The sequence below is a fragment of the Danio rerio genome, chromosome 21, assembly GCF_049306965.1.
Source record: "Danio rerio strain Tuebingen ecotype United States chromosome 21, GRCz12tu, whole genome shotgun sequence".
Taxonomy (NCBI): Eukaryota; Metazoa; Chordata; class Actinopteri; order Cypriniformes; family Danionidae; genus Danio; species Danio rerio.
In genome coordinates, this window is record NC_133196.1 from 30,284,521 (window position 1) to 30,309,749 (window position 25,229).

The window sequence follows — 25,229 nt, forward strand, 5'->3', positions numbered from 1 at the left end:
ACACACACACGCGCGCGCGCGCGCGCGCGCACACACACACACACACACACACACACACACACACACACACACACACACACACACACACACACACACACACACACACACACACACACACACACACACACACACACACACACACACACACACACACACACACACACACACACACACACACACACACACACACACACACACACACACACACACACACACACACACCCAACCAAGAGTTTCACCTTCGCCCCCTTTTCTCTATCGGTATTAAACCTCTCTGTGGCCAGGAGTCACATGGTGTCTTATCGGTGTCTCAGACACCAGGCAGTCTCATATTTGCAGGCACAGAGATCCAAAAACAAGCCTGGCTGAATGTTAAGTGCGCTGCAGCAATCAGAGTCTAAATGAAAACTACATTAGAAAATGTCCCAGGAGCAGCTCATTTACAACGCACTGTACATGTATGGCTGAGTAGAGCTTGCATAGCATTTGTATGCATTCACAGCTGACAACATCCATCCATTACATGCAAATTAGTAGGGCTGGGAGATAAAATTGGTATCAATATTAATTGACCAAACGAAATTGTCAATATTGATAAAAAAAGATTCGGTATGTAGTTTCGGTATGAACTATGAAGCGTTATGGTTTTATTAAAATGTGGCCGCTGAGCGTGCGCCTTGAAAGCAATGCCAATAAGCTCAGGGTGTAGTTTGTAATTTCCAATGGAGGCTAACGACTTGCATGACACGTGTATGCGCACATTGTGCAAGCGGCGCACGACATGCATTTTTCAGGCACACCTAGTTGAAAACATCTGAACTTTTCCAAATGAGATTCATGCAAGTACATCTCACCAATCTGCTTGTACACTTTGTATGGAATACACACATTTCAGTAATAATAGTAGACTAACACACACATTGCATCCAAACACTGCAGCACTTTTTACTTTTCTACATAAACTTGTCATCACGAAACCATCTTGATGGTTGCTTAGTTATGAGACGCCAGGGGAGTGCGAGCACAAAGCCCTTTGTAAAGGTCAAGGAAACCACGCGCTCTCACTTGCCACTTTAGGTCAAAATAACAACACATGCGAAAATGATTGCGGTGGGTAGTAGCAGTAAGGAGATTGTTATTAAAAAAGGATGCAAGGATGTCCCCAGAGTGGCTTTTTTGGTTTCTTTACTTGTGCATCCCAGCCACTAGCTCCCATCTAAAAGAGTTTTTACCATAGGGGTAATAATATCGTCATCCAACTTCACAATTTTTAATGTTTAGTATGTATTTGAATAATGAGGCAGGTTCCTTTACCTAAAAGCTCAGATTTTATTATCATCATTTGTTTTGTTAACAGAGTTTGAAGTTTACTGTATCATTATTATTCACACCTTTACACCTTTTCAACCTTAGTTGCACAGATTTTGTAACATTTTATTTATCAAGTTTGAGAATCTCTTTAACATGTTTATTTTATTTTAAAGAGATCGGATATTGTTTCAATATTTTTGCTTTTGACTATTAAAATAAATTGCCTTAGTAATGTTGGTAAATTTAAATATAGTGGTTAAATAACATAAAACCTAATATTTCTAAATGTATTGGTAAAAAATATTCAATTTTCAATATCGAATGATATGAAACATACCGTGATTTTTTTGTGCAATATCATTCAGCCCTACAAACTACTGCCACTTTTTTTGCACAATCTTTAGCAAATCAGCGAATCTATTTGATAATGAGAAGTAGAGTAACAAAGCACCTTAAATTGTGTGAAAAAATGACAATTCTGGTCTATCTCAGTGGATAAAGAGGATGACCTCTTGCCTTGCTTTAGAAAAAATAACCTATTTTTTAAGAAAGGAAATTAACATATTTGGACTATTTGAATTTTTTTTTATTTTTTAGAGAATCTAAATGGAGACTGATGGGTACTGAAAGTATACACATTAGATAAATATGTTATTGCGGTATTATTGAATATTAGTATTAGTATTTATATATTTTTTTAAAGTGCATTAAGTTATTTTGAATCTATATTATTATTTTTGATTTTGCATTTTTTTGTTAAACTGAAAAATTAAATCTTTATCAACTTGTATGATAATGTTTAAAATAAAAATGTTGTTAAAAATAAATAAAAATAAAACACCTTAAAGTAATGAAAGAACAATACTCGTTGATTGTAGATTCAGATCTGATAAAAACTGATTGGCTATAAATGTCACAAGCTGGAATATTTTTTACAAAAATAAGATGCACTTATGTAAAAATCATAATAAGATCAATAATATGCATTTATAAAAGAGATGGAATAGAAAAAAATTGACAAATTCCAAACGCATTCCTTTAATTTCCTCTTAATTGTGAAATTAATCAATGAAAAACTATTTGTTAATGAAGTTGAGCAATAACCTTTTTCTTGTTATTTCATGTCTCATTACCTCACTTATGTTGTTAATTTAAAAAAAAAATTTAATATATTAGAGATTTAGAATCTGTTGTAGTCTTTATTATGAATTAGGCCCACACGGAATCTGCATGCAGACATCCGCAGATTTTTAGCCCATCATTAAGTCTATGAAATTATTTGTGTAAATTGATATTTATTCAACTATTATATTTATTTAAATTTATATTATAATGATATAATCATTAAAATATTCCTATTATTTATATACAAAACAGTTTGTAAAGTATTTTTCTGTCTTTTAGTAGATATATCAATGCAGATACTTGCTTTGTTTACCAAATAAATAGATCTAATTAGATTTGCATTGTAAACATTAAATACAAGATAAAATGTATTACTTTTTATTACATATACTCACTTTTTAGTTGTCCTTAATCATTCCGCATAAATCCTCAGATTTTTGACAAAATTCTCTGCAGAAATGGCAAAAAAATGTCCGTAGATTCTGTCTGGGTCTAATAATGATGTACAAGCAATAGCAATTGCTAATTTCCCTTAGCAGTGCTGAAAATGCGACTTACTGTTACACCCAAAACAATTATGTGCACATGATTTATTCGACACCTGACAGATACCTGATAACCAAAGAATTCTCAGTAACCTGAGCAACAGCCAAAGCAAAAGTTAGGTCAATGTCATCCTCACTTTTATGTGCACTCTTTTTTTAAGAGGGCTCAGGTGGCGCTGCTGCTGTTGCTTTCAGATCTAATAGTCATCAGACCTGAGCTAACTGAACAGCATGTTATTTTCTTTTCTGCCTTATGGAGATCAAAAAAATGATTCAAGCGCATTCCACCCAGCAGTTAAACCGCATGCCTTTTAAACAGTTTAATTAGGAGCATTTTTCTTCAGGGCTCAATGCAGTCCTCACCTCTTTGCCGGTGAGGATGTGTTTGGCCAGTTTGACCTTGGCGAAGTTGCCTTTGCCGATGGTTTTGAGGAGCCTGTAGCAGCCGATGTGTGGCTGCTCGTCTGCTGTGGAGTGGGGCATAGTGCTGCGCCCACCGGGCTTTGAGTCCGAGTGAGACTGCAAAATAGGAGAGAGAGAGAAAAAAAAAACAGTTTAGGCCAGTGTTTGTTTTTTCCGACTATTCCGGACCACAGCTCTTCACCTGGGAACAGTTATGATGGCTGAACCTAAAATGCACAGATGGGGAGGTTTGCAGAGCACTGCTGTAATAATATCCTTATCAGAGCTCGGGTAATTCTGATTGGATGGGACTGTCGCCAGTCGCCATCTGATTCTCACACTAAGCAGACATGCAGAGGGAGGCAGAGATGAAGAGTGAGGTAGAAAAGGGAAGAGGCTGTGAAAGAGTGGAGATTAAGGATGTACCACAATTTCAGCTGAAAATGACTTTTGGTTTTTGACTGAAAGAGAAAACAGAAATCTTGGCCAAAAATAAGAACCGAAAACACGTTGACAAACAATAAATAAAATGCTTCAGGTTTAGTTCAAGTGCACAGACCAATTTCATGTCGTTCAGACACACACACCACCTCAGACAAGAATAATGTGGCAAATCCTCTACAGTCAATATATTAAACAGGAATGCAGAAGTATTCTCTATATTTAACATAATCAACTTAACATGTACATCTTTACGTCCCAATGGCAGAATAACACGCACTACTCAACCTCTTGGTTATTACTAGCACATTAATTATTATTAAAGAGAATTTTCCGATTGCATTTTAGCACATCTTACCAAGCACATCAGATGATTAAGATCATATTTTATATGAGCAGGAAGAGAAGCATCTAACATTTCTACACAAAAGTATGACTTCAGACTATTCTGGATGATATTTCACACCACATTCAAACCTTCTGGGTCAGTAAAAAAAAATGTTGGTGAAGCTGAATTTTGAGCAGCCATTACTCCAGGCTCATATGATCCTTCAAGAATATTTAAAAGAGTCATTAGAGCCTTGTGAGATCCACTTGATATTTTCCCCATTTGTAAGTTTTCTGGACTCCTTTTAATAGCTAAAAAGCATTTACTAAACAAACAGCAAGTCCAATTAATGTAAATTATAAAACCCATTAAATCTAAGCATTTAATTAGATTTATCAGGGTGGCTATGGATTTCATCAAGTCAGATTTGAAACTTTTTAGACTTTTTTAAGACCATTATGAATTACATTTCAGATGTATACAAGGTTAAACACTAACAATTTAAACTAATGGCCTAGTTAAAACATGTTTAAAAAAATGTAATGTTATTGTAAGGAAGATTTTTAAACCTATTGGCAAATGGAGTAATAAAAAAACCTTTATTGAGATGCAATGTCTGTGATTAGATGGGTGTTGGCCCTATTGGGTAGCTTTACATGGGCATAGGAAAATTAAAGGTGATTGTCTTCAGAGCCATTTTTTGTTGTGCTAGTTGAAATTGTTTTTGCATTCCAATAGTAATGATTCAAGTAAATGATCTAAATGTATTTATATGTATTTTATATTCTGGGTGAGGCATAAGACAAAAAAATGTCCATCCAATGAAATATTGTCAGGCCAACAATTCCCAAAATTTTGATAATGTTGATTTGTACATCTCTTCACGCAGATCCACCATTTATGTGTACACGAGTGAATGCTCGCTGCACATTCACATGCAGACGATACAATCACAGGAGTAAAATTAAATGCTGAACTGAAACTTTTCAACATCTTGAATGAATATTGGAGTTACTTTTGCATGCTGGAGGAAGGATGAATGTGTTGTTTTTTTGAATGTGTTATATGCACAGAAGTGTTGTTCATCCAGTGAAATCCTCTGGGGAAAGATTGATGTGACCATTTTCATTTTTATAAGGCCTTTTACAGCATCGATAATGTAGATTTTTAAGTTTAAAAACAAAACATAACTAAATAGCACTATTCCGCTAGCTCGCTTTACTGAGGTCAAGTTGGTTTTATATACATTTGTTTATTTTTTAACAATGACAACCTGTGACGCACTACACTGTTTAGCTAAACTGAAATGGCATATACGTATATCTTAGTAATAAGTGTAATACCTGCATGCCGCTGGCCAAACACTAAGCATATAGTCGCTTTAGGACAACAAGCATAAGAGAGTGAGACCATAATGACAAGTTCTGCTTGCTACTCAAGTGAAAACATTCTAGATATAACACAGTTTTTCATTGAGAATTGTAGTATTTTAAAGTACCATACAGTTTTCTACCTGGCGAATGACGAAGGCAGGGGAGGGATTGTGTTTCAAAGATATAATGCTAAACCTTTAGCATTTTTGCTTTTAAAAGTTAGAAGATATAAGACCCTGCAGATACGCTGATTTATGGGCAAGACAAACTGTGTCGTTCAGACTTCATAATTAAAGAGTTCATCCAAAAATGACTTTTTTACTCACTATTTACTTGCCATGATGTGGTTCTTAACCATTTTGAGTTCTTTCTTCAGTTAAAAACAAAAAAATATTTGATGAAAGCTGAAAACCATTAACCATTTTTTAGAAAAAACAACAACAAAAAAAGTCAATGATAACCATTTTTTAGCTTCCTTCAAAATAATTTGAGTAAATGATGACTAAATTTTTGGTTTATAGTCTTGCATTTTGATAGACAACAATACATAATGAGCTTTAATTAGGTGTACTGCATTGCCTTTTAATTATTAATATAAAAAATGTAACAAATTGTGTCACATTCCATATTATATGGCTAATTTCTTTCATAATTTTTATGGTTGGATTCTGCAATTTCATAATCCACTGGGATTTACTGAGAAAGCGGGTATGACAGCTGCCATGCACTAAAGCTGCCCTTATTTAGAATAGAGGCTAAGATCAATATTTCTATGAACAACACTTCAATAATTATACTGTTTTCACACCTACATGCTACTTCACTACAATAACAGCCTCCAGCAACCTTAAATATTTATTATTGCCAGTGAAAAATAATGCAGGACAATTTCAGAAATTCCAAACAAAGGCTAAATTAACTCCATTTTTAATTTTAGCCCTTTGCATTTGAATTTGAATTTATTGAATGGGATAGCCCCTTGAGATGAATCATCTCATTTTCGAGGGGGTCCCTAAATGTATTTATATGTATTTTATATTCTGTATTTTATATTCTGGGTGAGGCATAAGACTAAAAAAATGTATTTGAGAGCATCACCAGCTGATATATATATTGAGTGGGAGATAAAAAAAGGTTGAGATGATGATGCATGATGCATTTGGTCAACATACAGACAAAACAGACAGCGGGCCAATGGAAAGAAAGAGGAAGTTGATGGGAGAGCGAGAGTGTGTTTAACAGTGGGGATTTCTCTTGAGCGAGGTACACTCGGTTCTTTCTGTGTTGATTGGGAAACAGAGCATCAATTGTGGCCTGTGCCTGTGTGTGCTCACATTAGAGCTGCAGTCTGAGGACAGGCTGTTGACCGGCGAGGTGAGCACATCATTCCAAACAGATACTCTATTGTCTGGATCGTTGCACATGTTCACGACAAGGTTAATGCCACCATGTTCACATTAGCCCATGTGACATGTCTGCGTCTGAACGTCAGTATGCTAAAGGTGCCTTTTGTCTATGGACAGCAAATATCCTTTTAAAAACTTAATTTCAAGGCACTTAAAAATGCAGTGGGTGATGTCTGAGATTTAGTTTTGACGCATCTTCCTCACAGTACCCTCGTGGAGGCGGATTACTTCACTATTGTTTAACACACCCATTACTAGTGATTCAGTCATAGGTTACTACAAAAACCACTATAAAAAGTGCTGTTTAAATACTACACAATGTGCATAGCAAATACCCCTCAGCTATCTTAGAGTGATCATTAAGATAAAGTAATTTAGTTTTGTTTTTATCCGGAATGACTTTTACCTTAGCTTAGATCACGTCTATCAGTCCTAGTACACATTGTAACTACAGAAGAGTCTAACTTTAGATTTAGAAAATTATCAAAACTTTTTGAAGTGAGACGCTAATGGCCTAATCTGATGATCTATGCACAGCAACTAAATTTACAGCAAGTCAAAAACAGCATGTATGAGTCAAAATTATTGATTCTGTTTTTGAGCCAAAAATCATTAGAATATATAATCATGTTCATTGAAGACATTTTGAAAGTTGTATTCTTTAAAAGGAAACCTATTATGCCCCTTTTTAGATGTGAAATAAGTCTGATGTGCCTGGTTTGTGTGTGAGGTTTCAGCTCAAAATAGACCCAAAAAAAAAAGTATAACTCTTTGAAACTGCCCATTTTAGGCACTGTGCCCTTTTGGTGACTGTTGCTTTAAATTCAAATAAGATTGTGCTCCCAGCAGTCTTTCCAATAGAGGGTAGCGCTAAAAATGCAAGCGAGTCAGCATAGTGGTAGATTGAAAAACAGGACTAAAGTTCTATGCTAGTGAGGGAGAAATCATCAGTATTGGCTGGGGCGTTCCCCTTGTGATGACACGTACAAAGGGAGTTTGTCAATCAAAGTGTTTCTGCAGACTGTTATCATAAAGTGTGATTATAACAAATAAAATTAATAATTTTTTTCATTAGAAGTTGGACATATTACAGACTGTTGTCACATTTGTGCTTAAACCCCTTATAAAAGTGATTTTTGTATAATAGGTCCCCTTTAAACATTTTGAATTTAACATTTTTGTAAGAGATACTGCAAAATCACATACAAAAAAAAAATGACAAAAACGTTCTGCTACCTGCACTTTAGGAATTACCCATTCAAGTTTGGGATCTATGTAAAGCTTAGGAATTCCCCTTTCAGGACTAGCTAGTTTCCACAATGTCATAACAGCGGTAAGCCAATAAATAGGAAAAAAACAAATTGGTCCTGCATGAACAAAACTAGCTTCCCTTAAGCAATGGCCAGTTACAGTGCCTCTGATTGGCTGTTGACAGTGTAAACAATCCGCAGATTATGGCTAAATTTAAACACTAATGACCACAAAAAATTTAAGGGCCTAAATGAATTTATATAAGATCATTTATAAGATGACACAGAAAACCCAGAGACCATCTTTGCAAAGGAGGATGCCCTTGAAGATGACAAATTTGATCAATATTTAAACCACTGTGACTGGAATACAAAGTTTTTACTAAAGATTTAGAATTTGAGCAGGTTGAGTGGTATAAATGTCTCAAAGTTCAAGTAAGTCTGTTACAAAAATTCCTAAATAGCTTCTTTATTAAAATAGTGAGCTGTGTTAACCAGAAACAGGAGTCGGAACGGTTAAAGGTCAGATGTAACTTTAGAGTTAGATTGTAAGTGCATCCCATACGGAGCAAATAATGTGTAAGGTCATGTAATTTTGTATACAGTGGTCCCTCATTTATCATGGGAGTTACGTTCTAAAAAAATAGCCCGCAATAGATGAAATCAGCAAAGTAGTCTGCTTTGTTTTAAGGCTGTAAAACCCCCCACTACACTATTTTCTCTGACAGGCATTAACATTTTCACACTTTTCTCCCTTGTTTAAACACTCATGTAACTTCTACCTTCCTTTAGCATGTCCAGAAGTCCAACTTTTTGGGAACTACCGTGGGTGCAGAATGTTTTGTCAACATTATTGGGTTTGTTGGGGAAAACCTATAGTTGTATGTTTGTTAATTCAGTGTACATTTCATTATTACTATTCATTTAATACTAATATGCACTGCTGAGGACTATATTTTGACACAACCTCAAGTTGACACCTACAACAGTTTTGTTGTAGAAAACTCCACTTTTATTTTCCTTGTTGTAAAATGAGCCTATTTCCCTATATCAAAGTATTCCTTTATCAAAAGATTAAAATAACAAACATTTATTTTCATTTGCTGAGACTAAAAACTATTGCTAACATTAGTATGACATAAATCCGTTTAACAGTCAATAAACAATTATGCCTTATAATTTAAACATTAGCAAGATGCAAGACATTCATAAATATCAATCAAATCTTAATTACATATAAATAATAATTAAAGCTTTTTTCCACGGTGAAACATCACTCACATTCACCCACATACAGACAATCACCCGCTTCACACAAGCAAGTTTTCCTCTTTCATGATAAAAGGGAAGTGTAATAATCCTGCAGAGAGTGTATGTCACGCTGAGCTGATGTGTGCTGCGAAGGTCTGCAGTGACACTGAACACACACAGCTCTGACCTTCAGAACAGTAGCACTGCTGCTCAGACACCGATTTACACACAGATCACATCACCAAATCTAGAAAACCCCTTCATCGTACATGCAGCACAGGAAAATCCAACATGAATCTTACTGCTTAAATCTTACACATTTAACACCTATGAGAGAAATGGCTAGACGTAACAACACACACGACAGGAAGAGACCTGCCTTCCTCTCAGAAGCTAATAACAATAGAGGTAAATAAGCAACACGCTTCGGGCATTTTAAGAGGCCTCCAGAATGAATTTAGAAAAACATCAACATCTCGCCAAGCAATTTGAAAAAATATTTAACACAAAACAGTCTTGCCTAAAGCTTGAAATTAACTTTACATAGTAGTTTATCCATAATGTACTCACCCTGGTGTCACCCAATAATGACCCTTCTTCTTTCAATAGAGCCCACTATTTCTTTTGACCTAATTTTCCTTTATCAAAGAAGCTATTTTTTAAAACCACTGACATAGCGGTGAGGGCAAAAATATATTAGATGTGAACCATTCCTTTAACAACTATTATTCATAATAGGATAGTAATAATAAAAGAACACAGAACTCGAATAACAATATTCCATACATATTAATCAATGTATACAAATTCAAAGCAGTTATCTGAATGTAATGTAGGGCTGGGTGGATAAACGATATCATATTGAATCACGATTAAATTTATGTTGATAACAATAAGCTATAGACATTTTAACTTGATATTAAATGTCACCCAGTATTGTTCGGCAAGCTTGATTGACTTTTCCGCCAGCAGTATGTGTTGTTAAAATGTTGTTTGTTTTAATGACTTTTTTTTACCATTTTTAATTAATTAATTTAAAAAAGTTTCTTTAATTGTTTTAGAAAATGCAATAAGTATTAGGACTGCACAATTCTGGCAAAAATGAGGATCAAATTATTTGCTTAAAATCAAGATCATGATTTTCTCACGATTCTGTAGGTGTAAAATAAAGGTTGATATCACTGAAAAAAATTATTTAAAGATGATACCTTGGATTTACTCAATTTATTTTTAAGTTAAGTGGTTGTAAACAATTTATGTGTGTTGAATTTAAACAAACAAATTAAGTTGAAGATTATTAAACTTAATATGTTTGTTTAAATTCAACACAAATATAGTGTTTGCAACAATTCTGCATGCAACACTTTTTCAGATAGGCTGCTACTATTCTTATTCTTAAACATATGGTAAAACAAAAATTTTAATAATATAAGGCCTATGTGTGGGTCTATTGTTGCTTAAAATACTACATTTTTGTATAGACTAGGAATGGTGGACTTCAACAGACTTTAATTATGTCCTGGTTTTTAATTCATAATAAGGTGATGACATCAGAAAACAACTATTCATAATTCTAAAGTTGAATATTTATTTCTGAGACTTGCTTGCAATCGGTCATTGACAACATTTAGACCATTTTTTTTTCACTGGTAAAATGAGACATTTGTCATTATCAGATTACCTCATTAATTATATTCAATATTATATAGGCTAGAAAAGTTATACTGACTCGGTAAACATTTATTTTCATGCACAACACTTTGTGTTTGCAATGAAAGAAAAAAACATATCAAATACTTGTCATAATCATAACTCTATAATGCAATATGATCATTTAAATGATGTGCGAGCTTTCGTTTCACTTTTTACTGTTGAGTGCTGCTTTTGTCATGGCTGCCACACCTTTGGGTTCAGTTTGCAACAAATTGAACTTTATTTGCAACTTCATTACCTGTTATTCACAGCCTATGCATGTTCTGTTCACTAAAGTAAACATCATTGGCTGGCAAGCACATGCGGGTCCTCTCTGTAGTAAACAAGCCGCGCGTGAGGATTTTGCAGATGCATCATTACATTAACACAGAAAATACAGTTTTGGGTAAATTATACAGTATGTGACACTTTTAACACCATTCGGAGGTGTCCATGTTGCTGAGCATTGTTTAAAAACAATGTGAAGACTTGTGCATCTGCCTTTACGCTTCTTTACTGACCTTGAAAATATCATTGGCTGAATCAAGGTCATGTGTAGAAAAGCTGAATTAAGGTCATGTGTAGGGTCGAATCGAGATTGCGATCTTTTTTAGATTAACTGTGCAGCCCTAATAAGTATCTTTTTGTTTGTGTACAGTATATATGCTGTGAGTTACAGTTCCTTCACAATATTATATTTTGTATTGGATATCATAAGTATATTACAGAAAAATCTCCAAAAACATCTGAGCAATGTGTAAACTGTTTTTGTTAACAAACAACACTTATAATATACTAATATTAAACTGTCCTATCCCAAAAAAGGTGAAAACCCCTAAAGCATAATTATTACAAAAATGTTTTGAAACATAAAAGATGTGCTCTAGCATTCAGAAACAACTAAAAGCCCAAAACAATTAAGCAAAATGTAAAGTCTCAAGAGATTTGTCAAGCATTAAACTACTTTTAGTTTTTATGTAGCTTATTTTCAAGTCACCTTTTACAAAACGTAATGCAACTCTCAGTATCAGCACAATGTATCTGTAAAGTTTCCACTCAAAATCCTCCGCTGGTCATCCATTATGCAGCGCATTCTCCACTTCTAATCTAACTCTAAATGTGCCAGTATTGGCATCTTCAGAAACAAATAGTGCAAAAACAACTTAAAGCACTATAATGCAGCTCTACATAGCATTTAGCATTTTTTTGATTTACTTAGAAAATAAAAAGAGAAAATATATGCTGCAAAAAAAGCCAGGAACAGACTAAGAATTAAATAAACAGCAGAGAACATGTCTTTTTTTGAACATCCCCTCCCTCCAATTCATGCAAGGATGTCATGACTTTGCTTGTGTTTATGCCTGAAAACTAAAGAGAATATGAAAAATAGTAGTACTTGAAGTAGTTAATCCGGACAAATGTCCAAATACAACATAAAACCGGGCATAAATCTTGGAAAAAATCCTCACAAAATGACAAGACATGCTAACTTGGCTAAAACATTTGGCTATAACTCTTTCTGGGTCACACCAGCACGCCGTAAAACCTAAGGGTCTCATGTGTCAGTTTGGATATACACGTAATAAAACAAAAACACAGAACACAGCAAATAAACGGCAGGTTAATTTCACTGTCAATATTAATTCACCTTGTTAAAATACAAAATAACTAAACCAAAAAATACACAAATATACCTCTAGTTGTAGATGTCTGGGTCCATAAAAATACCCATCATGAAGAGTTTAATCTCTTCTAAGGCTCGTGACAGAGGTGAAGACAGATACTCCAGGACTGTTTCAAAACAAAAGCCAAGCGTTGATAGCCGTAGACGAATAACCCGGAGGAAGGCTTCAGGGGCCAGGAGGTCTCAGCCTAAAATAAGATCCACATGCTGACCACCCCGGGGGAGCCGAGCTGGGAAAAGCAGCTTCCTCACAAATCGTAGCACAACAGGAAGTTGAGCTAATTCCCGGAAGTACAGTGATAGAGGAGAGTGAGAGACACACGAAAGGAAAGAAAAGAGCCAAAATGGTTTGGGTTTCAGTTGGTGCACAGGAAGCGACGTGTCTGGGTTTGTCAGGAGGAGTGGCTGCTGGAGCGAAAGGAGGCCTTCAAGAATCTCTCTGGAAACGAGAGCTGACATGCCCGAACAGCTGGGAAACAAGACAATGGAACGGAGTGAGAGAACTGCAGACTGAGCCCTTCTGAAGGTTTCCACAGTTCATCTGATCCTTGAGCACTGAGGCAAGGATACAAGAATGACACATCAATGATGTCATCATTGCGTAGAAGTGGGGCTGCGTTTTAGAGGAATTGAAGGGATTAAGGAGCTTATCGTAATTAAAAGTGGATGTCAGATGCAATTCTCTGAGACTAAATGAGTAGCATTGGGGGAAAAAAACTATTTTAATGAAGAAGGAACTACATTAACACGTAGGATTGCAGAATCACATTGTTCAGCAACAAAATGAATCTACTGATTGCTGACAAGTATATTTATTGTGAGGGGGAAAAAAATAGTGTATTTTGGCTTAATATCTTTACTGGATAGGGATGCTCCAATCTATCAGCATCAACTGATAATCACATGTAATGACTCGATCGATGCTCATCAATCTGGCCGATGCCATGAACCGATTACAAGTGTTTGTTTAGGAGTTTACAAGCAGAGGAAGATGCACGTGCACTCCTGTATATTGTACATAACCTTAGTGCTGTGCCATTAATCAAAAATCCGATTTCGATTATGGCTTCTAACGATTATGAAAAACCATATCGAGATAAACGATTATTGCATCATATACCAAAAGCGCGAAAGACCGCATGCTTAGGTGTGTGTGCAACACGCGCACACACACATAAGCACGTGGTCAGCATTCGGTCTCATTCGCACACTGAGACGAGCAGAGGAGCGCAGACATCTAAAGTAATCTTAACGTGAGCGCTTTAATGGTCAAATAGGTGTCAAAACGCGGTGTTTAGTGATTATTCATATTAACCCTCATTTGTGTAATAAACAAGTTGAGAATCAAAAGACACGTGAAAGAGAAACCATTAAAATGACAGTGCGAAAATATTCCTGCCTCCACCTGTTTTTACGATTAATCAAACAACGAGAAAATCCCTTCACTTGACTGAAGGATTTGAAGTCAGAATTATTAGCCCTACTGAATATTAGCAACCCTTTTCCTGCCCAATTTCTGTTTAATGGAAAGAAGTTTTTTTTTTTTTTTTACTTATTTCTGAATATAATAGTTTTAATATATCATGTCTAATTACTGATTTCTTTTATCTTTGCTATGATAAAAGTACATAATATTTTACTAGATGTTTTTAAAAATACAAGCATTCAGATTAAAGTGCAATTTAAAGGCTTAATAAGGGTAATTAGGCAAGTCATTGTATAACAGTAGTTTCTTCTGCAGACAACCAAAAAATATATTGCTTAAGGGGGCTAATAATATTGACCTTAAAATGGGTTTCAAAATATTTAAACCTGCTTTTATTCTAGCTAAAATAAAACAAATAAGCCTTTCTCCAGAAGAACAAAAATATTTTACTGACGCTGTGACATGTTACCTGATAAATTCAAGATCGAAGAGTCGATAGAGACAAGATTAATAAAATATCACGTTTAACAACTATAGTGAGAATCGATCCAGTAGTAAATTCTTAATAAACTGTCCAATGTGCACTGCTCTCTGGGGTTTTGTGCTCAAAGCACCCACTGACTGCTGGAGCTCAGATGTGCACATATGTTGGAGTGCACGACAGTGTGTGTGTGTGTGGTCACGTGATGTGTGTTTTTAGCGGTACAGTGTGGAAGGAGGGCTTCTCAGAAATGCTACGTGAAACACCAGTGTGGAAGTGGAACACTACAGGAAACTAACTACAGCAAAGCATTCATTTTAGTTAACATTAATTTTTAACATGAACAATTACCACATTGGATTTTAATAAAGTATTTATTAAAACATCAGTTTGCTAGTGAATCTTGTCATAAAGTTTTGCCAACATTTTAAATTAAACTAATTGTATACTTGTTAATAATTTTCTAATTATTAATAATAAAAGCTCAAACAACATTAACCTACATGGTCTTCACAATGTGAACATTGTGATGTAAAACAAATTGAGAGCTAGTAGCAGTGTGCCGATTGTCTTTTGATCTTTTGTTACGGTGTTTATTTTTGATCGAGCACCTGTCTTTGAGATTATTAGATGTGCACACATTTCTGTTTCCTAATTATTAATAATAACATTCAAATAAGTTTAAAACCTATGAATAAACATTTAAATGTGTAATTACTGAAATGCTCTTCTAAACTTTGACTAAAGAAAAGGACCTCTAACTTATCTACAATTATTTATTTAGTTATTTTTAAATATTTTACCATTCATACAAGTCTATCAAACTGAAAAACATTTTAACCTCTTGTCCTATTATTATAAAAAAAGCTATTTAATTAAACTTAAGACACTGAAAGTCACTTTAATTTGAACTGATTCACTCCTGTCTCAATTCCTACTAATAATAATCCTACTAATAATATTGTAATAACTATAATCTATAAGCAATAATCTTTAATCCATGACTAATTTTCAACCAAATTAATTGTTCTGTGATATTTAAATTGAACATGTTTTGAGATCAGATGAAAATACTGAGCATGTTTTAAGATCAGACATCTCTATATATATTGACTCTTCTGTATTCTCTAAAAATTACCACAGTGCAGAGGAAATTTTGTGAGTCACCCATGAGCAGAGTAATCCTTTTAAACACAGGATCGACAATGATTTCTCCAAGAAAACAACTTTAACATGAATATTTACAGCTTCCAACCAATTACTCTTACCCACCTCAACCGAGCTGACAGAAACAAACTGTATCTTTGAGACACGTGGTCTATGTGCGTGGGCTTTTTTCTGGGATCTCTGAAAGACAGCAACCGACAACATCTGATGTGTTATAACAAGACAAACGCAATGAGTTCTGCTGTGATTTCACAACATCTGCCCAAATCAGTGGCGTTCACAGTTGAAGCACCACACCCGTCAGTAAACATTAAACAGCCATTACATGTGCCACAGATTACTGATCACTCAAAGACAAATCAAACACTATGAAAGGGACAGACGGTTATCAATTTAACCATCTTTACAAGCTAAAGAAAGCAAGCGGTATAATAACAGTGCACTTTCCTGAGCTACAGATCAACTAGCTTTACCTGTCTCCTAGAAAAACCAGTTTCGCCCAGCACCTTTATTTCCTTTAACCTAGAACCAATAGGAAAACCAACCAGATGATCCTGCTCCACATCTACAATACACAACCCTTCATTTAGGCCATTTACCTAACTAGACTAATACTGTAGTTCACATGGACTTGAGATTCCTCATTATGTCATCGGTCAAACCGGTTGGAGTTCTCTGATTCCTCGATGAACAATCGGAGAGTGTTTTGAGCAAGATTGGTTTCATCGCTTGTCGCTGCTGACGTTTCAGGCCCGGTCACAGACGTCAGAGCTAACAAACATCCAGGAGAGGTTTGTTTTATTGGGATGGTAATCTGTTCAAACCAGCTAAAAGCCATTATTTCAGAAAATAAGGTCATAGTAGAGTTACTATGATCTGACTGCATTCACCTTCATGGTATAACTATGAAGCTTTGTGTTGCTATGGAGACCTGTTGCTCAAAATGTTCTTTTAATACATGCTCACCTGAGTCTTCAGTGTCTACCTCAAGAGACTTGCAGTTAAACATAATATCTGTTAATGTTTCTAAACATATTGTATATGTTTAAATAAAATGCTAAAGAAAAACAGAGAGAAATAGCTGAAACTTTCCGTTTTTCTGGTTTCTATCTTGACTCAAGTGTCAACCAATTATGAAGATAATAATTATGTCAACACATCTTAATAATTGAGTACTTTTAGACTATTTAGAACATATACTAAAAAAATAAAAAAAAACATATTTACGTACTAAGAGGTGATTGGCGTAAAAGGTAAACGGAAACGTAAAAAAGGCAGAACTTTTTTGCGTTGTTGCAGTTTTTAACACTAAACCAATATTAATAATGCATATTGTGAACTGCAGATCACAGGGCACACCAAATCGTGGGTGGACAACGGGATGATTCGTTTTTTGTTTTTTTCCGAGAACCATTGCACCCCTAATACACAGTGCTTCCCACAGGTTTGAAATATAATTGTGGTGGTAGCCGGATTGAAAAACACCTTTTACTCACAGCACATGGTTACCTACATGCAACAACAATAAACAAGAGATTTTTAACAATATTTTTTATGATACACTGCTTCTTTTAAATGGATTGAAGTTGTTGTTTTTTTTTTTTTTATATTGTTGAAATACATAAATAAATCCACTATTGGTTTTACTTTTATTCTACTCAGGAGCCATGTGCACCCACTGATAGTTAAAATCTGCTGCTGACATTTTTTACAGTATTGCCAAAGCATGTTAGACATGTATAAAATATGTAATATACCAACATTAAATAAAATATAGATATATATAAATGATAAATAAATGACAGAAAGGAAATCTAAAAAGAATAATAATTACAAGAAAAAAATCATTTTAACCTCATTTAAATAAGGCAATTGACTTGAATAATCATTTCTACCAGTGTACAAAAATTTTGCAGCCAGAATAGATGTAATTTCGTCCTCTCAGAGTAAATAGAAAAGTTTATTCGAGTCATTTAGATCAAATAATGAATTATAATGTTTCGCTCAGTGTTGTGGCTGTGTACAGCTATGAAGCCAATCGAAAGTAAATCAGGCTTGAAATAAAAAAAGACGATGGCTTAGAAAATGAAACCAAAAGCTGAATCCTGCACATTTTAGAAGAATTAGAAACACTGGACGGATGCATTTCAAAAAGTCTCAAAAAGGCGCGTTTATGTGAGCCTCTGCAGAGCACATGAGATTGTCTGTGGGAGTGTAATAGGATAATATTTAGGGATGCTCAAAATAATCGATTAACCGTTAACCGAAAGGGTGCGTTTATGACCGATTAATGCTATCAGTTAAACGATTAAAATTATTATTTTATATATTTTTAGTTTGGCTGCATATCGGGCCGATTGAATGCGCCTTTGCATTAAGAGGGGCATCTTTTGCACGCGGCTCATCCCAGAGCAGCAGTTTGTGTTGTCAAGACAGCTACAGAGAACTTTTAAGGAGCTTGGTTTCCGCTACATTCATTCTTCCATGGCGGGAACCAAAATGCATCCCGCCACGGCTACATTACCCATTCAGTTATTGTTGTTGTTGTTGTTTTTAATAGCGGATTATAATCGCACCAAAACGTATTAAAAGGTAAGTGGATTATAACAGCGCAAACTTTTTTGTAACCGTATAGTGCTGTGCGCTATTGTTTAATCAGTACGTGCTGACTGACTGACTGACTGACAGGTGCGCGATGCTTGAGGTCAGCAAACACGCAGAAGCTTTCAGTTAAGATGAACACAGTTTCTATAGTTATTCTTTATTTATAGATAAAGTATGACTCTGCATATAATCACTCTATCATGCTGGAGTTTATAGCCGTTTCGCCATTTGCCAAAGAAGCTAAATGGAAGAAGAATATTGCTTGAAACAGACGTGTTGATGCCAAAAAAAGCGCTGATGTTGACCTGGATCTGCATCATAAACGCAACAAATAGGCTTCACCTTTTATTTTACAGCTTATAAAGCATGTATGCACATTAATGCAATATCATATTTAAACAACAAAACTGTTTACAAAACGTCAACATATGCGCGCGTGTTGTTGTCTTTTCATCACGCAGCGCGCGCACTTGAACCACGAGGGAGAGAAAGGAAACCACGTCAAGACATAATCTTTAAAATAATGATTTCTATTAAAAATGTAAAAAGGTTTTGTGATTATAATAATACAAGCGGGGCATTAAATAAATGCATATTTTCCGTGGAGCGAGCGATTTGAAGAAGTCTGCTATTTTATTTGACGACAGCCTGTGCCGGTTTTTAAACATAATCAGTCAGTGTTTTCGATTTGTAATATAAATTAATTATTTAAGTGGAAAATAATTTAGGGCAGTCCTATTTATTTTATTCATTTTATTTAGTTTATTCTGTTCTTCTGTGCTAAACACTGCAGGTGTGTGAAAATGCTCTGTTGTATTGTTCTATTATTAATATGCTAGCATATAAAAATAAATCAGTATTTTATGCAATATTTAATGTGTCAGACACAAAATAGACACGTCAATTTGTTTTATATAAAATTAATAGTAATCTGACCAGTTAACCGTTAATAACCGATTAATGAGCGGCGGTTGTCGGTTAGCAAAATTAACCGAAATGAGCATCCCTAATAATAATAATAAACAAATAAATGTCACCAAATATACCCGAGCGGCCTGCCCAAGTACTCTATGTGTGGGAAGCACTGTATACATACACACGCAGTTACTATTTTATGTCTAATGCATGATGCATGTAACTGAATTGTTATGCGCATGTAGACATATGTAAATGAACGGTGCTACTACGGCAGCAAATAGTGACTAATTCCATAAGCATTTGAAAAGTACTACAGTACAAACATATATACAAATATATAATAACACAATAATAACACATTGGAGAAAACTTGCAACCCAGGCACGCTCGTGTCTGGATGCACAAGTATCGCTTTAACAGCCAAGAGAAGAAGAAAAGTTACCTTAGGAATATGCCAACAGGTCAAATGTCCAAAGTGAGAGATAGAGAGGCAGAGATGGAGTTTACAGCATTTCTCCCAAGTAGTGAAATAGAGGCTTGTGTGCTGTGCCTTCAACAAGTGTCAATGAAAGACTTTTCAGCAAACTCACAAGCAGTTGAACTGTGCATAATTATCTACCTTTTAAGAAGTTGGAGCGTTTTATTTACTCCCCTCTCCTCCTTCGCTACAGTATTGTACTGCGACATCGCGCATAAGAGATAAATGACGTCAGTATGTAATAACCGGTTATGATCTATTACTGTAACTAAACCCAGATCGAATTTTCCCTATCTGCATCACAGTGCACCGAAGAAACAATTAATTTCGACGCCCCTAATGTGTGTGTGTAATCCAAGCCATTTTGATTCCTCTATTAAATGTCTATTCAACTCACCAACATGTTGATAACACAATAAAAATCTAAATGAACAGATCAGTTTAACCATGTCTTCAGAAGAGGCAGAATTACTTCATAAGTCAAACACATTAATTTAGCCATTTATTCACATATAAACAATGATCAGCAAAATAAACAGAAGATTCAACTATGCATGCTTGACGTAAAAGTTGAATGGGATTGTGTGCATTACAAAAGTTATTTCCCCTCACATATACACATTGAAAATATATATAAACCACTAACAAATTATTTCATTTCATAAACACATGATTACAACATAGCTCTGTTTGTTCTAGGGCTGCATGATACTGTTAAAATATGCAGTACTGCTGTTGAGTATTGCATCATCATTATCATATTTCTTGTAATATAACAATTCCCTAGTGAATCCTTTTAAAATATCATTTAAATATATAGGGAAACACGATGGCTCAATGGTTAGCACTGTCACCTCACAGCAAGAAGGTCGCTGGTTCTAGTCCCGGCTAAGTTAGTTGGCATTTCTGTGTGGAGTTTGCATGTTCTCCTCGTGTTCTTCCAGGCGTTCCCTTTCCCCCAGAGTCTAAAGACATGCGCTATAAGTGAATTAAATAAACTAAATTGGCCGAAGGGTTTGTGTGTTAATGAGTGTGTCTGGGTGTTCCCCAGTACTGGGTTACAGCTGGAAGGGCATCTGCTGTGTAAAACATAAGCTGAATGTTCGTTCTGCTATTGTGACCCTTGATTAATAAAGAGACTAAGCCAAAGGAAAATGAATGAATGAATTTAAATAACTAGCTATATATTTAGTTTGATTCTGTATTTATTTAAGTGAAGATCATCCAAAGATAAACAAAGAAAATAACTTCAAATAATAATCTAAAAGTAACCTAAAAGTAAATCTCATTCAGAATCAAGATAAAAAAAATAAAGGTACAAACATTCAGACTTCAAAACACTATGAATGAAAACCTCAGCAAATATTCGGATTCTTGTTCCATGTTATTTTCCTCTTGTCTCTGCCATTAGTAGTTATTTTCAGCTCTCTGCTCTGAAGCTCTAGGTTCACCTTTGGGTCGGTCTCGCCAATAGCAAAACAGAGAGAGCATCACCTATTGGGGAGGCAGTTATAAAGATAGTAAGCCCCTAAACCAAACAATCCATCTGATTTGGCTAAATTTGGCATAAACAAACTAAGCATGCTTGGCATAGATCCTAGTTACATCCTATTTTTAAAGTCATATTTCTATGGCCATGCACAAAAAAAATGCTTAACCTAATTTTAGATAATAGAAAGAAAACCTCAATCTCATTTATCTGTTACAGAGAAAATCGTTGGTTAAAAAAATAAAAAGTAGCACATCTTGCTCCCCTCTCCCCTATATGTAAACAGAACTCAACAAGCTGGCCAGGACACAACTTTGTCACAGTAGTGTCGATGAGGTGCCATTGGTTGAGGAGCAACTACACATGGTGCACACATCCTATTGAATTGCTTGTTTTTAATTACAGAGTCTTGAAGGAAGATATTCAGGTCTGTGAGAATGACTAACATCTGACAAGGATACGAAACCCACCCTAAAGACAGAACAAAACACACCCAAAAGAAGATCCCAAATGCGGGAATGTTGCTGAGCGACAGATCACAACCGCGTTCAACATGGATGGTTCATGGACTAGAAGGTCATGAAGAAGCAGAGGCTCCGCTTGAGGGCCAACTGTCTGAGACGCTGGGGGAAAACAGCGGGGTACGCTGGCACACGGGGGAGGGGGAATAAAGGAGGGGTGTGAGCCAGCTTGTCATTTATCAGTATTTTTATCACAACATGACTATTTCAAGAGGAGGGAGGCAGCAGCCAGTACACAAATAGACGCCAGCTGAACATCCCCCCCATTGGTGAAAGACTACGACACTTCAGCCTCAAAGTGACTGAGCATGTGAAGCTCAAACCACAGGTGATCTGCTAGAAACAGGCCTCTAACCACCATAAATGAGACAATTTCTCACAGTTAAAAATGGCTGAATTGTACCCACTCTCTGCTGTTAAGATGACACAAAGAGGTAAGTTACATGTGTTCTGCATCAGTCTAACAGTGCTCTTCTTCCTCAAAAGTAATTGCCAATCGCATTAGTGGGCACAGATTACCTTTGAGCACAAATGCAAGCACAATGTGTACTTTTAAAAGGATCGTTCAGCCAAAAAATGAACATTTACTCGCCCTTCACATTATTCAAACCAGTTTGGGTTATTTTTTTCTTTTGAACACAGACTAAGTCATTTTAAAACACTGAAAACAATCATTGGCATCATAGTAGGAAAAAACATATTTCAGTTAATAGTCACAGGTGTTCAGTTTTCTTGAAATTAATCATTTGTGTTCAGCAGATGAAAGAAACTCAAATAGGTTTGTAACATTTAGGGTAAAGGCTGATTTTTTACTTCTGTGTCAAGCACACGCAAATAGTCCAGCACACGCTTATGGTCCGGCGCACGCATCGCGCGGTCGCATAGTCCTTGCCATGGCTGATGTTGACCTCTGAAAAAAAAAAAAAACTTACTACGCGTAACAACAACATGTAATGCAAGCTCTTTGATTGGTCGGCTTGGTAGCTGTGATGAATGTGGGCAGTGCTAATAACCGTGTGCCCGTTAGAGCAAGTGTTTACAAGTATGGAGTCTCATGAAGAAGCTCTAGATGGAGACTTTTATTTTGTGTTTACTATAAGATTAAAGTTGTTGCACGTCCGCTGGCTCCTGCCTCTGAATGAGCAAGTTTTAGCTGCTTGTACATTAAGGTAGCGTTGTAAAAACAAAAGCCCCACAAAGAAACTCCACACAAAAGAACATAATAGCCTACTGCCAGCTAGCGTTTCAGAAGTGTCATTGCAGAGCAACACAACCAGCATGCAGAGATATAAATGAACGACTGCGCAAGGCAGAAGCGCCATGGGACACGCCGATCGCTCCACACAGAATTATAAACCATCCATAAATAATGACAGTATTTTCTTTTTTGGGGTGAACTATCCCTTTAACACTTAAAGAGAGTGAGGTATTTAATGCACCACCATGACAGATGCAGACAAATGCAAACAAAAACACCAGATTACAGCATTTTACTTCTGACAATCAACAACAAGCACTGGTTTAAACGGCCATGAAACCCCCTTGTTTCAGCAGGGTGTTTTTACACCTCTACTTTGGGAAAAAGTCAGAAAAGTGGGCGTGTTCAGCTCTGTTTAGGGGGGAGTGTCGGAGGAACTAAAGTGGGATGGTGTGGGAGTGTCTATTTGGACACGCGCGAGTTTCAGAGTCAAAACACACACACACACACACACACACACACACACACACACACACACACACACACACACACACACACACACACACACACACAAACACACAAACACACAAACACACAAACACACAAACACACAAACACGGGAGAAAGTGATGGTGTTTACATGGACATCTGTAGTCGAATTATTTGCCAAATTACTAAATGTTGGACGTTAACTGCAGTTTGGCTCTTTCAATTAGGGAATTCATTCATGCCCCTCGCGACAAACAAAATATTTGATTCGAGGAACTGCTGCAAGCGTGTATTTTTTATGCAATGTTTGATACCGCACGGCGAATGAGAGAAAAAAACCCTCCGCATTTCCTGGAAACTTAGATGCACTCGGCAGGTAATGTCAGAAAGTCGCGTGTGTTATTCCCGTCAGAAAATGCGGCGAAAATCCTACATGAGGTTAAAGTTTGGTTGTAGTGCTAACATGTTTGCACTCAGTGCAATAGTTAACTTAGTTCGATACGAACAAACTGAATAAACAAAGAGCACTGGTCGCTCACTTACCAAATCTGTAGAGACAGGACAATCACCAGCACCTAGAGCCGCGTCTTTATTAAGAGAAGACTACAAGCGAATCCGGATCTCAGCGTTTGCAGATGAGAACAGCTCTCAGGTAAACAATAATCCTCCTTAGACACGCAAGTTATTGTTGTCGAGGGTCGCGTAAACTGTTAATCCACACGTGACTCCAGCTGCTCTCTCACTGAGAGAAAATGAAAACAAAACTTAACAGCAGCAAACTATAAAAGCAACACTTTACGCTTGTTTTGCCAACACAACTCTGTCGTCTAAACACTGTGACAGTATTATTAATGAAGTTGCATAATAGAGCGCGCTGATTGGTTTGAACCAAGCCTTACTCATGCATTAATGCATCACACTGTATGACGTAATAAGACACAATCTGGCACAGACGTCCAGTCTGCACGCTGGAATACATGCTATTATGTCATGGCCGTGATGCAGCTTCAAAAATTAATTTCAAACCGGAAGTACGAATTTGCTTGAAATAACGCAAAAACAACCAATTTAAACTTTTTTGCGAAATATAGGTGTCCTAATAGTGTTTTTAGCAGCGTGGGACACATATACGACTGTCAACAGCTCAAAAAAGGTGTTTTGGTGTTTCATGACCCTTTAACATATTCAAACGCTGAAAAAAAGCTCCAACTGATGCCACCAAACACTAACAAAACCTGTGCAAATGTCTGTTAGAACAGCTTGAAGTGAGCTTCAAAAGACCAATGGTAACGCCCAGTGATGCAAACTACTTTTTTCCTTCAAATTTCTATATTTGAATTTAAACAATGGTATGTTATGTGATTATTGTAGTTTCTGTCTGGAAAATATTTTGTGTTTTCACAAAAACAAAAACAAACGGGTACCCCTCAACGTTCAAGACATGATTATGGCCTTGGCTTAAAAACCTGATAGAATTTTTTTTAGGCAAATTCTAGTTGTAGATTATAAACTTCTAGTCAAATGAGGAAAAAAAATTCTTAATGGTTAAGAAAACAACTGGAAAACAACAAAAATCATGACTACTTTGTAAGGGACAAGATAAATATGTGTATGTAAGAATTGTATGTGAATTAGTGTTGGCACAGTACT

At 35.9% G+C, this 25,229-nt stretch overlaps 1 protein-coding gene across 50 annotated transcripts in view; it reads right to left on the reverse strand.

Moving 5' to 3' along the window:
* mark2a (MAP/microtubule affinity-regulating kinase 2a) overlaps window positions 1–25,229 on the reverse strand; it is a 60,856-nt gene that overhangs the window by 30,578 nt on the left and 5,049 nt on the right. For 44 of the 50 annotated variants that reach the window (XM_068216067.2, XM_073935971.1, XM_073935974.1 and 41 more), the window contains exon 2: window positions 3,345–3,500. In XM_068216067.2, the coding sequence (XP_068072168.1) occupies window positions 3,345–3,500 (156 nt within the window). Of the gene's footprint in view, window positions 1–3,344; window positions 3,501–12,818; window positions 13,352–25,229 lie in introns of those variants that run through there. The other 6 variants (XM_073935959.1, XM_073935957.1, XM_073935956.1 and 3 more) reach the window with 1 other exon arrangement.